The 12,388-nt window shown below is 44.6% G+C and overlaps 1 protein-coding gene across 3 annotated transcripts in view; it reads right to left on the reverse strand.

Moving 5' to 3' along the window:
• Positions 1 to 5,996: 5,996 nt before the first annotated feature.
• tyw1 (tRNA-yW synthesizing protein 1 homolog (S. cerevisiae)) overlaps positions 5,997 to 12,388 on the reverse strand; it is a 31,423-nt gene continuing 25,031 nt past the window's right edge. For all 3 annotated transcript variants that reach the window (XM_076036605.1, XM_076036604.1, XM_076036603.1), the window contains one exon: positions 5,997 to 7,211. In XM_076036605.1, coding sequence (XP_075892720.1) covers positions 6,990 to 7,211 — 222 coding nt within the window. In that variant the 3' untranslated portion in view covers positions 5,997 to 6,989. The remainder of the gene's footprint in view (positions 7,212 to 12,388) is intronic.

Consider the following 12,388-nt stretch of genomic DNA (forward strand, 5'->3'; position numbering starts at 1 on the left):
ATCTGTGAGAGTTCAGGCCTGAAAACCTCCCAAATGATTCATTAGAACCAAGTGCAGCGCAGCAAGATGGACCAATTTACTAGAACGGGCATTTTTTTTTTCCTCATTAGAAGGAAGAGCAACGAACGGCACAGAGGGCATTTGCCAGATGAAAACAACGTCTTTTCACTGATCCTGACTAAATTTAATAAGAGCTTGATTCTCAGTCAAGTCTCGCACAGGAACCAAAGCAGCAAAATCAGGAATTAGTGCAGGGAACTGCTTATTATTGTTATTTTTAAAATGGTGTCGTATGCTTCCCATTGCTTTTAAACAGACGTGAAACATTTCCCTTGGACATTCCATCTAGCGTTACAGGTCGAACCGTAAGTCCTTATGTCTATATAATATTTTAAAACAACCTAAGATCTTATTTTCTTCTGCTTTGATTGGATGAAAAGAAAAATAAATGGGCCCGGTCGCTGGGTGATGAACACTTTTATTGTGTCTAGAATTAGTTGTCGGCAATAAAACCAAATAAAATTATCCGAGATGTTGCAGTTCCTGGTTCCTGCTCCTGCGCCCTGCTCTGTCTAGACGGTGGCAATCAGTTTTCTAAAAAAGAAGCAGCAAGAATTTATTAAGCGAACAGCAATTTGTGTGTTGTTTAATTTCTAGCTCGTGTTGGAATGCATAAGTCATTCCCTCCCACTGAAAATCAGACCAGGTTAGTTTCTCACTGTGAATTAAAGGCAGCTCTGGTGTTGTTCCCTGTAACCAAGCAGGAAACGTGATCACTGGCGTGTGACTGAAAATGTACAGAACAAACGCTTCCTGTTCCAGCGACCTCGGATCAGACGCAGTCGGGTGCCCACGCGCTAACGGTGCAAACACCGTGCGTTAAAGTTGCACTTTACGCTAGAGGTTTACGTGCGCAGGACGTCACGCGCCTGCGTCAGAGTCTGTTTCCGTGAGGCAATCCAAAGTCACGTGGCTCCTATTTTTCGGTTCTGTCTGCAAGACAGACAATAATCAGCTGAGTGGGATTCAGCTCACAGTTCGACTCGGCCTCTCGCCCACAAAACCTGTCCGCTCATCAATCAGACCTCCCCGGGTTTCACAGCACGAGGACAACGACTGCGGTGCTGGAAAGTGGAGAGGAGAAAATATCTCCCACCTGGTGCACAGCGGTGAGCGCTCTATCAACGTGCACCGCGCATGCATGATCTCTCTAGGCGGGAGTCACTTCCCCAGGCCGAGGAGAGGGGAGAGAACTGCAGATCATTTGTCAGCTCTTCTCCTGTTGTTATCGCAAGGACGATCTTAGATTTAACAGATCTTCTCATTCCGTGACCGTCCCTTTGGGTGCAGCTGTGTGTTGATGTCATCAATCCCTGAAACCCAGAGATGGACTTTAGTCTTGGACCGGCTGTGTCTCAGTTGCCTTTTCCTCGACTTAGAGTTGTACGCTAAATTCAGCAAATCAGAGAAAAAGCTAATTTTCCAATGGACCGAACAGGCAGATTCATGCAACACTTGCTTGTTGCTAACGATACCCAATCCTGCTAAAACTGGTAGAAGTTGTAACCGACTGTTCCGGCATCTGCCACCGTATTCCCAAACTTACAATGCGTGTCTTTACTATCAGCGACAATCTCCCACCCCACTGAACACAAAGACAGTTTGAAATGGAATCAGTGCTGCTACATCGTCGGCCTTGCAGTGTAAAGATTGTCGTATGCAAATGCATTGCTGGCTTTGCATGCTTGAACGAATGACACAATATTTGCAAGCCGGCGCACCAGATGGAGCATTTCCTGCATCCAAGAGCCAAGAGAAAGAGCGAGGAAGAAAAACTCACGAGGTGATTAGGTGAACCGTCTGTCTCACGGATTCAAGAGGAGCGATCAGATTTGAAACTTCCAAGCTTCCTTTGGGAATCTCATTGAGGGAAGAAACAACATCAGTCGCATGTCGCAGCAGTAAAGGTACAGTATCCTTATCCCTTACTGGTCTTCTCCTGTGGATTTCCAGACCAGCAAGAGAGTTTATTCTTTTTTCCAATTCTGTATCCATAGAGGAACTTTAAGACTCGCTTTCCATTTGAAGTTGGCAAGACGGACGAGCCAGATCTGTCGAGTTGAAATCCAGCCGCCGCCGCCGCCGCACAAGCCTGCAATATTTGCATAGTCTGATCGATTTCAATCTTCTAAAAGCTGAAAACAGCTCATGTGTGATTGTCGTAGGGCCATTGTTTTGAACCGCAATGCATTCTGCAGACCTAAGCAGAACAATCGTAGCTGTATTTTGTTAAGATCAGCAACAGTCACCGAGGCCAAATTGGGAAATGTAGGAATTTGCATACAATTGTTTACTTGAAAGATGCACTGAGAATATTTTAAGAATCTTTGAGTGCAGAGACTTTCTGAGCGAGGGGAGAAATGATGCGGGACACGCAGCAGGCAATTAGCACATATCTCTAATCGCTCCACACCCACAACGCTTCTCAGCACTCATTACTGGGACAGACTTTCTATGATTCATTGCAATGCCGCGTGATCTACCACCAGTCAGTTGTCAGGCGAGGATTCATTGCACGGTGGGAATGCAAATCATCGTCCCAACTATAAAAATAAATAAATAATTAAAATCATTTCAAAATGCAAGGCAGCGCCTTTGCTAGATTGTCATTTGATCTAATTGAGTCGCTTAGTTTAAAGGGAGAATTAGCAGCGGAGCTAATCAAGGTCATTCCCCACGGCACCTGTTTCACAGAAGATTTACACTACTGGGGGGGAAATGTTGTGTTATCAGGTTTAATTTTTGAGCGACGGCGTGGGTTGCCAGATAAACAGGAGGCCTGAGGGGAGAGTTGGAAATGCACAAACTGTTCAGCGCCGCCGCCGCTGCCTCCACGAGACGAGAGGTCAGGTGTACGCTGACGGAACATTCATGCCGCCGCCGCCGCCTCTCAATCCCAGCTGCGCTCCACTAATGTTACAAGCCATGTGAAAAAAAAGAGCAGAGGTCCAGGACGAGGGGGAGGAGGAGGGGGAGGAGGAGGAGGAGGAGATGGAGGAGGAAGCGTCCCAGCACAGCTGGAGCAGAAAATGCGGAAGTGTCCTGCCTGGGAATGGAGTTTATCCACCGCAGCAGTGCTAGTGTTTGCTTTCATCTCGTCGTGTCTTTACCAAATTAGTTGTGGGAAAGTAGCTCATGACCTGCCGGAGCTCAGCAGTCCAGTAGGTACACTTGCCAGTAAACTCAATGTTTCCTCCTTGGTGTGGGGTGAAGCTCAATATTTGGTTCCTGTTCCTTAAAAACCTGCTGGCTTGAGGGAGCGCCACCAGCTGGTCAGCTGTGGGACTGCGGGCCGGTCACAAACAGATTGACGGAGACAAAGCTTCAAATTTCCACACAGTTGTCTCAACATCGAGGCGCATTTCAGGAATGTCATTGTACTTCTGAGTCAGTTTTCTTTTTACATCTCCAATACTAGAAGTTCAGACACACACAGCAGGTATTTAACTTCCTGTTGTCCTCTGACCTCTTCCTCTCTGTTTTTTTTTTTTTCACTGGCAGACAGGTATCGGTAGACGGAACACTCGGTGGTGTTGTTTGGGTGGGTGTCATGGTGTGAGCTGCAATAGAATTTCTCCTTGCGCTATCAATAAAGTTGTCTGAGCTGTTTGAGAACTCAAAAGGAAGAAACAAAGAGAAATCAATGTTAAAAGGTGTCCTGGTGCTCTCTCAAGTGTCAGCACTGCCAGTCAGAAGATGTAAAAATGGGTCAGAGATGATTTATGTGCACTGTGATTTATGTAGTTACATTTATCTTACTGAGTTTGAGGACAATGTGCAATAAATCAGCGTCAGGTAAAAACAGATTTTAATCCAGCCCGATGTGACAATCCATTTGTCATGCTGCTCTGTTATTCACTTCACTACGTGGCAAAAAAAACACAGATTTTCTTTTAGGTTGAAATCATCAGGGTTGACAAGAGAAAGTGTATATAGGAGGCCGAGGGCTTACAGCCGTCACAACTTGCAATCCGATGCCGGCTGCCTTCAAAACGGACAGAACACGGCCAGAGAGGAAGAGCAGCAGCGGAGCCGCTACCTCCTGTTTTTCAACAGGCGCTGCAGGAACAGAACACAGCTCGGCCGACCCCCGCGGCTCTAACGACAGACGATCCAGGTGACCTCTGCTCGACCAAAACACACCGCAGCGTGACAATAATGGGCCCCACGGGGCGCCGGGTTCAGCCTCTAATGGACATTCTGTCAATATTTTTTGACTTTATTCCACCGGCCTCTTGAGACTGCTCTTGGGACTCTGAACCAAACTGGAACTGTGCTTCAAAATAAAAGCATGTCACTGTGTTTCCTTGCCAAAACAGTGGCTCCTCTGTTTCAGGTGCCTGCTTTTTACGCCACTTAACAGGACCTCGACGCTCTGTGGAGGAAAATACAGCACAAAGCCTTTTTTGGATGAACCGAGTTGCTGTTTAAGTCTCCATCTGCTGTCTGGGCTCAGCCAAGTGTGAGTTCTTAGCCTCACATATGCTCTGGTAAACGCTCACTAACAGGGACTGAGCGATTTGGATCAAAAGAGGGGATGAAAACTTCAGCAACATGTATGTGTGTGTGTGTGTGTGTGTGTGTGCGCTATATATACTCGTAAGTAGAAAAGTAATTCAGTATCTATACAAACAAAGAGCTTCTTTTTTTTCTTCAATCTTCCCGCCTCTGTTCCACCTCCTGTGTGAACGCTTTCGCTGCCGGAGACAATTACCGCCACCTTTTCACTTCACTTTATCTCAATTATTAATTATTTGTCTCATCGTCGTGAAAGGGTAGGGGGAGCCCGAGGATGATAAAAACACATTTCTTATTCAGAAATTATCGCCGCACGCATTCACGTAATGAAAAATTTATCTTCCACTCGTAGGTGATGAGGGCTGAGTCCGGAATAACGTTCGGATGGCGTAAATTTAACGTGTAGATACGAGTTGGAAAGAAAGGGGGAGAGAGAGAGAGAGAGAGAGAGAGCGAGAGAGAGAGAGAGAGAGTGTGTGTGTGTGTGTGTGTGTGTGTGTGTGTTGTGGCCAGTTTTGCTCAGGGCTTCACCGCTGCAACCATTAATTGCATTTTCCGGCTGCACGGCAAATGCTAAAGCTGGTTAATGTTAAACACAATCTTCATGAAGTCTAACAATCTTTATATTCTATTTTTGCTTGGTGTCCAGTGAACTGAATGCAGTAAACGCTACAAAGTATAGGGCAGAGCCATTAAACGCTGATATATGATTAATTTATCATCCGACACGTATATTTACCAGCGCTGTGGTTAATGGACGATTTAGAGGGAAAACTATTATGTTTGCACAGCCACTGACACCCCGCAGCTCAGCACTGCGGCAGTAACTGGCCCCCGTTACATAAACACTTGTTTTAATATTTTTTTTTTTTCCACGCACTCTCGTGCTATAGGAATGTGTTTTTCTCCAATGATGCATTTCTTCAGCTCATTTTTATTTGTTTTTTTTGGTCTCCCAACAGTTAAATCTCGCTGGGAGGTGGAACGCAGGGCCAGCATCTTAACACAAGCCGAAGCAAAGGTAGAACAAAAGGAAATTCTTTGAAAATCCAGTAGCACTTGAAAGAGAGAGAAATGTCATAACTTCAGGGAGAGACACTCGTGAAGGATTAAACATGAAGGACGTGATGTGTTTAATTAATCACTGAGGCTGACAATCATATTTCCTTTGAACATTTATTTTAAAAGGGAGTCATTTTGTCAGTGATATTGAATTTACGCATTTTGTTGCAGATTGGTTGGATGAATCATCGTGTGTGAAACTGAATGTCAAAAGGTTCTCCCCTGGATTTGTAGCTATTTGTGACAATGGCACTTTAGTGCTCCAAAATACCCCAGAAAAAAACAAAACAAAAATTATATTTACCAGAAATATGTATCATCAAAAAAAAAGCTTTGTCTAAACACATTTTACTCTGGGAGATACATGCCATGTTCTCTCAACAGACAACAAATGAAAAAAATGAACCGTTACAACTGGAATGACATTCAAATAAAAACAATTTTGGTTTTTAACTTCTCTTTTAACTAAAATACAGCTCAAGACTCAATGAGATTTAACAGGAAGAAAACCAAAGCAGCTACGAGGTTCAAAAAAAAAAAAAAAAATTATAAAAAATCGAACAAACCCAAACAAGGTGATAAAGAAAGTGAAGACGTGGCCGCAGCAGGTTAAAGTTCAACAGTGCAAATTGTCCTGAGTGCTGCTGCAGTCAGATGGATAAAACATATGGATTAGACCAGTAACATTAGAAAAACAAAAACAAAAAAAAAAACAACTCACAAACGCACAATCAGAGCTTCACAAATCAGCTGGATCGCTGAAATCTCAGTTTGGAAATCTGGCTCATCCGTCTTGCCGACCTCCGGCAGACAGCATTTTTAAATTGGAGCTAACCGTCTGAATTCGCCTGCAGTCCATAATCAATCAGGGAATTTATGTATAAAGTGCCGCAAGAGTCTCATGTGACTTTCCCATCCTGCGCTGAAGGGCTCCTGAAGGACATCTGGCAGAAATCATTAACACGGTCAACTGCTAAAAGAGGCTAATGTGGAAGCTGGACGGCATTTTTACATTAAAAAAAAGAAAACAAAACGTAGCACTGAAGTCTTTTTTCAGTGGACAGTGTTGGCTCCTGTTAGACAGCTAGCCATGAAGCGATGACGCCTCAAACTCTCAGGGAGTAGTAACAAATCTGATTGGTCCTATAGAGTGCAACGAAAAAATGTTTGCCCCATCACCTCCCAAGCTTTGCGTCCCCTTACAGGAGAGCAAACGCATCAAGGAAGCAAATTTACATTGGTTCATTGAATACAGTGTAGAATTTCAAATAGCAATGGGGGAAATAGAAACAAGGCAATTGAAAAGAGTTAAAATCGATGAAGGAGGCTAAACGCTAGCCATGCTGCCATCAGCACCCAGATATGTCTTTGGTTTTGTTGCGCCGCTGGAAGCGGGTGTCATCAGGGTCGAAGCCTTGCTCGCGGGCTCCAAACAGAGCCCAGCTGGGCGTCTTGGCCATGTAGTCCAGGGCCGAGAAGCTCTGCTGTCCCTGCGTCTCCTCGTGAGCCTGGGCGAGCTGCTGGAATCGCTCGTAGTCGATCCAGGTCCACCACTCGCCCTTCACCTTGAACTGAGAGGAGTCACGCGTGAGTGAGCAGCAGTTGCTTGAAGTTACATTAACAAAGAAAAAAAACATTTCGTACAGTAACTTGATGGAACATTGTGAAAAATACAATTATTTTAATCTGGGAATGTAAATGTTTTGCCGACTAAACACTGGGTGGTCCATGGGGATTCTTAAGAAAAGAAGGGAGATAATGAAAGAAACCAATGGGGACTAAATAAGTTTTGAGACCATTTTGAAAGAATTTATTTATGTAATTGGAATAAATCAATAAAAAAATGTTAAGCAATGTCGGCATTTTAAAACAACTATATATTTAGGCTGTATTTGGCATGTATGTGGATGTAGGAGGCTGATTATTTCAAGCGGATGGAAAACCCAACAAATGGAGTTCTTCCTGTGTACATGCAAACATTAAATTGAAGTTTCTGGAAGGTGTTTCCATCTCCCAATCTGTCTGCGTGTGCTTGAAAGAAGGCAAAAAAACCAAAGAAACGCAAGAAAAAAAAACTACCACTCAGAGTGTTTCTGCCGCTATCACTCAATACACATCTCTTGGGCCGTAAAAAAAAAAGGAAAAAGAAGAGGAAAAAAATCAATCACTGCTCTTTTATCCAAATCACCATCAATCTTACTAAGAGGATAAAGTGGGCGGAAAGGACAGAAGGAGAGCAAGAAGACAAAAGCAGAGGATGTGTGTGCGTTGTCTTGTTTACTTGTGCGATCCACACACACACACACACACACACACACACACACACACACACACACACACACACACACACACACACACACACACACACACACACACACACACACACACACAGCAAAGCCTCAAACGCCACTTTTCTACACTCATTCCAGCAGAATTTCCTCAAACCAGCGGTGGAGTGAAAGCGGTGACCCCTCCCTTTCTCTCTACTCCTCTCTTTCTTTCCCAGCATGCAACGGTGCACTCCAGTGGGTAAGATCGCTTGTGCAAAAGCTGGAAACTAAGAAACAACCACTTATCATCAACAACGGCCAACCCCAAGTCACCGGAAAGCGAAAGAGTCGGGAGGTTTTTAAACTGTCGCCGTCTCTGAGCTTCTGCGCTCTTAACACCCTCTGAGGCGGCAAATTAGCCTTAAAAAAAAACCACAGAGTGCCACTTTGTAAGGGACTGTTTGGGCCAAATGAAAGGCATTTCTGCTGCAGATGACGAGACTGCCAGCTGAGGCAGTGGCAGCGTTACGCTACTGAGCCTTTGGAAGCCTGATGCCAGCCTCGGCCATTAGCGAGCAGATACTCTGTGCATCGCTAATGAGGCCTGAGACTGGTGGGAAGGGGGAGTGTGTGTGTGTGTGTGTGTGTGTGTGTGTGTGTGTGTGTGTGTGTGTGTGTTTGGGGGGGGCTTGTCTGTCGGGATTCTATGTTTTGGTGCCGACAAGAGACCATATTTGTTCAGGCAGCATCTCTGCAAATCATTTGAGTCTCTCGGCAGCGAACAAAGTTGCGCTTTCTGGGACGCGAACAAGGCGGCGTCTTATTTTTTTTTCCGAGAGGCCCGCCTTGTCGTCTAAGCCGAGGATCGACAAGGAGCCCCGGGGAAGGATTCTCCGCCAGGGGCCGCAGGATGTGCACTGCAGCCACACAGTACCGTTACAAAGTTTGACCCCGAACGTGAGCACAAGAGGCGACCCGGCGAGTCGAGCATCACTCCCACTGCTGGTCTGCACCAGGACCTTGTGAGGCTGAGAGGTGAGCAATCAGCTGAGCTGAACTAGTCTCACACTTCAAGCTGAAGTTCTTTAAAAAAAAACAACAACAACATCTCTGTTATTTAAAACATCTCTATAATAATACACCTGCATTCATGTGCAATGATCGGCCACTTTATTAGTTGCTTCCTTGTTCCTGCTTCAAGGCCGGACTTGTGCAGCTGCAACCAGTGGTCATTTAATGTTTTTTTTTTGCCTCTCTATTGTCTCCAACCAGTCTGCACATTCTGACCTCTGACCCCTGACATTAACACAAAGGCTGCTCAGCTCACCGGATACACTACTTTTTCTGACAACATTCTCTGTGAAACCCAGAGATGGTCGCCATGTGGTGAAAATCCCACTAGACCAGCAGGTTGTGGAATACTAATATTCATTTAATCGATTCTCTTCTAAACTCAGTGATGCTGCTGCTGCTGGAAGGAGGTGATCGTTTCCTCACTGCTGACCTCCACCTCGTGCTCAGTGAGGTTGGTTCCATCTCTGGGCGGGAGGAGCAGAGGCCCTGCAGCATGACCGACAGCTCGCAGCAGCCATCGTAGCAGCGTTCAGGAAAAAAATCTCTCATTTAACTCGGTGTGAAATGGACACTTGTGGTGCCTCCATTCATCTGTAAAGCTCTGCGCCTCTTTAGACGAATGAGCTGTGATCTCAAGTGTCTTTGTATTTAGCAGCCTCGGTCTCTGCTTGGAATTTCTTGCAACACAGATAACAGGCTCGTGTCCAACTGGGACGAATATTGTGAATCATTAACTGGCTTTTCAGATTAAAAGCTTGGGGGATAAAAACATAATAAAAGATGGCTTCTTGCTGCCACATGAAAAATCTTATTCAATAAAAATGTCACGCGATAATAAATCAGGAAAACTCGAAAGAATTTCTGACAACAGGTGAAACGACTTAAGTCAGCAGGTTTATCAGAAAGATTCTGCGTTTGTGCACAATGCCAAGTCAGTTTTGATGTTACTTCAGTGCGTAGATGCCTATTCAGTTGAACAAAGCAAAATCTTTACGATTGACAGTTTGTAGATTCCTCCAGACTTCGCCAACTTTCACTCTTAAGGGCCAAGTTTCAGGAAACCTGACTTGGAAATTTTCTGCTTTTCTGCTTTGATTTTGCAACCCCAACCAGAGATAAAAAGAGATTTGTGGCTGATCTACGAGAAACATCAGCGCAGTGATTAAAGAGAATCTTCTAACCGCTGATAGAAAAGATAAAAGGGAGACGTCAGGAATGCCGCGGTGATGCGGACGGACAGTCGAGGCTGATCTGATTCTTTATCGCTTTATCTCAGTGCGTCACGCGCCGCCTCGCAGCTCTGATGTCTTCTAAACGGCCACGTCGCACGTCAACATCATCCAGCAGGAAGTGGAAGAGCCACCGAAGCGCCTTCCAGAAGAAAAACGTGCGCACAATGCGGCTAATGCAGTTCTGCTGCGATACGTTCTTGACTCTGCCGTTACGTAAACCAGCATTAAAAAGTTGGAGGACTTCATATCCCCGAATTGTGGCCCCCGCCGTGCTGCAGGAAGACATCCAGGGCACAGGAGACACTCGACAGAAAGAAAAACATCAGACTCCGAGTTCGCGGGAGGAGCTGAGAAACGCTTCCAAGTCTCTGAACTCTGCTGGATTATTGATGACAGGCCCGAAATAGCAGATTAACTCATTTAGGCAAGAAGGAACATTTCTAAGTATGAAGAAAATCTGAAAAATATTTGCGTTTATTCTTTTTTTTTTTTTTTCAATATATTTTTTATATACTCTGCAGAAAATGTTTTCTACTTAAAATATATACATATACTTGTCTGTGTCTCTGGTCGAGTCTTCCTCCTGCTTTTTTTCTTCAAAAAAAACCACCCTTTTTTTTCTTTTTTTTTTTTTTTACAAAGCTTAACACGGCAGTGAGAGCAAAATGCTGTTCATTCTTCTCACAACGTGTCGGGCCGGGCTATTAGTAAGCAGGCAGACAGACCCTGCACCCAAGCACCAATACGTTCAACCCGTGATGATTGAGCGCAGCCAGTGAAGACGAGATGAAGGGCGTGTGTGGGAGTGTATATTAGAAATTTCTGGGGATCTGCTCGTAAATTGAAAAACTGACACACGGATGAAAGGGATGTAGAGACGAAAATGAGTAAAGGGAGGCCACATTGATTCAGTGATGCATTGACCGAGCAGTTGTCGTGTGAGGATGGGATGGAATTAAGCGAACGACTCGCTTTGAACACCTTTTTCCCCACACAGAGACAGATAGTGGAGATGCAGCTGGATGATTCACTCAGCCGAGACTAAAGTCTTAAAATACAAACACATCATGTTGACAGAAGCTGAATGACAACATATGTAAAAAAAATATCATGTCACAGAATTGTTAGGATCTTAACATGCGATGCTCCTCAATTTTTCATTAATGTGCCATTAAAGAAAAACAACTCTGGGCTGTAAGTGACGCACACCTGCAGCACATTTTTGCTTGTAGCTGTTTAAAGTTCAATTGTTTAATATTTGCATCTTTTATTTCCCAGGTCTAGTTTCATGTCTTTTTAACGGCCTGATGTCTTATTGTACCGTGAGATCTGGACATCTTGGACAATGACTTGTGAAAACAGAAAATACTAAATGGAAAAATGTTCTCATTTGAGCCGGTGAGACGCGCGGCTAGTTCCCCCCCTTGACTTCTGAAATAAATGCACAATGGCATCGTCTTCGGAGAGCCGTCGGCTGGTCTCGTGAGAGACGCTTAAGAGCGAAGACCAAATTCTGTCCAGTCCGTCGTCTCCGAGCCAGGAACAGAATGCCGGAGAGACGAACCTTCTGTTAGCGCGGCTAAAAATAGACATAAGACAGCCTGGGCCGTCCAGCACCAGCCGTGTTCTCCGTTATAATAACAACTAAACAAACACGGATCCAGGTTTGTATGTAGTATTAGCAAACATATCCCCCGTTTCCACACGGGTACAAACTTTCAACAAAGCAAGTCAGCAAATATTTGTTTCGACGCAGCACTTCCTTATTTATTATCTCGGCTCTCTTGCTCGTTCTGAAGTAATTATGCTTCTCCATGCACTTGTTGCCTTCGACTACTTGCCCTTTACATATTAAAGGGGCCGGATAACCAAAAACAAAAAAAAAACCTTGGGCACAGGAACGCCTCAGCTTTTCACTGAGCAGCAAAGGATTAGTTGGGGAAGAAAATTAGAAGAATTAGATGATAAAAAGAAGAAGAATATTCTTATTTTCCCAGTTATCCCTCTGGAGACATTTACCATAAGCAACATCAAAAGTAGTATTTGCGGAGACTGCTTTTAAAAAAATAACCCCAGGAAATAGCAAAATAAAGTCTTCAATTTGAGCGCTTAAATAAACTGTGATCACACACTGAACGCAGCACTTATGCGCGCGAGTGTAATAGAGAGCTG

This window comes from Nelusetta ayraudi, unplaced genomic scaffold (genome assembly GCF_046127955.1).
Source record: "Nelusetta ayraudi isolate G7.1 ecotype Tasmania unplaced genomic scaffold, CSIRO-AGI_Nayr_v1 ptg000048l, whole genome shotgun sequence".
Classification (NCBI taxonomy): domain Eukaryota; kingdom Metazoa; phylum Chordata; class Actinopteri; order Tetraodontiformes; family Monacanthidae; genus Nelusetta; species Nelusetta ayraudi.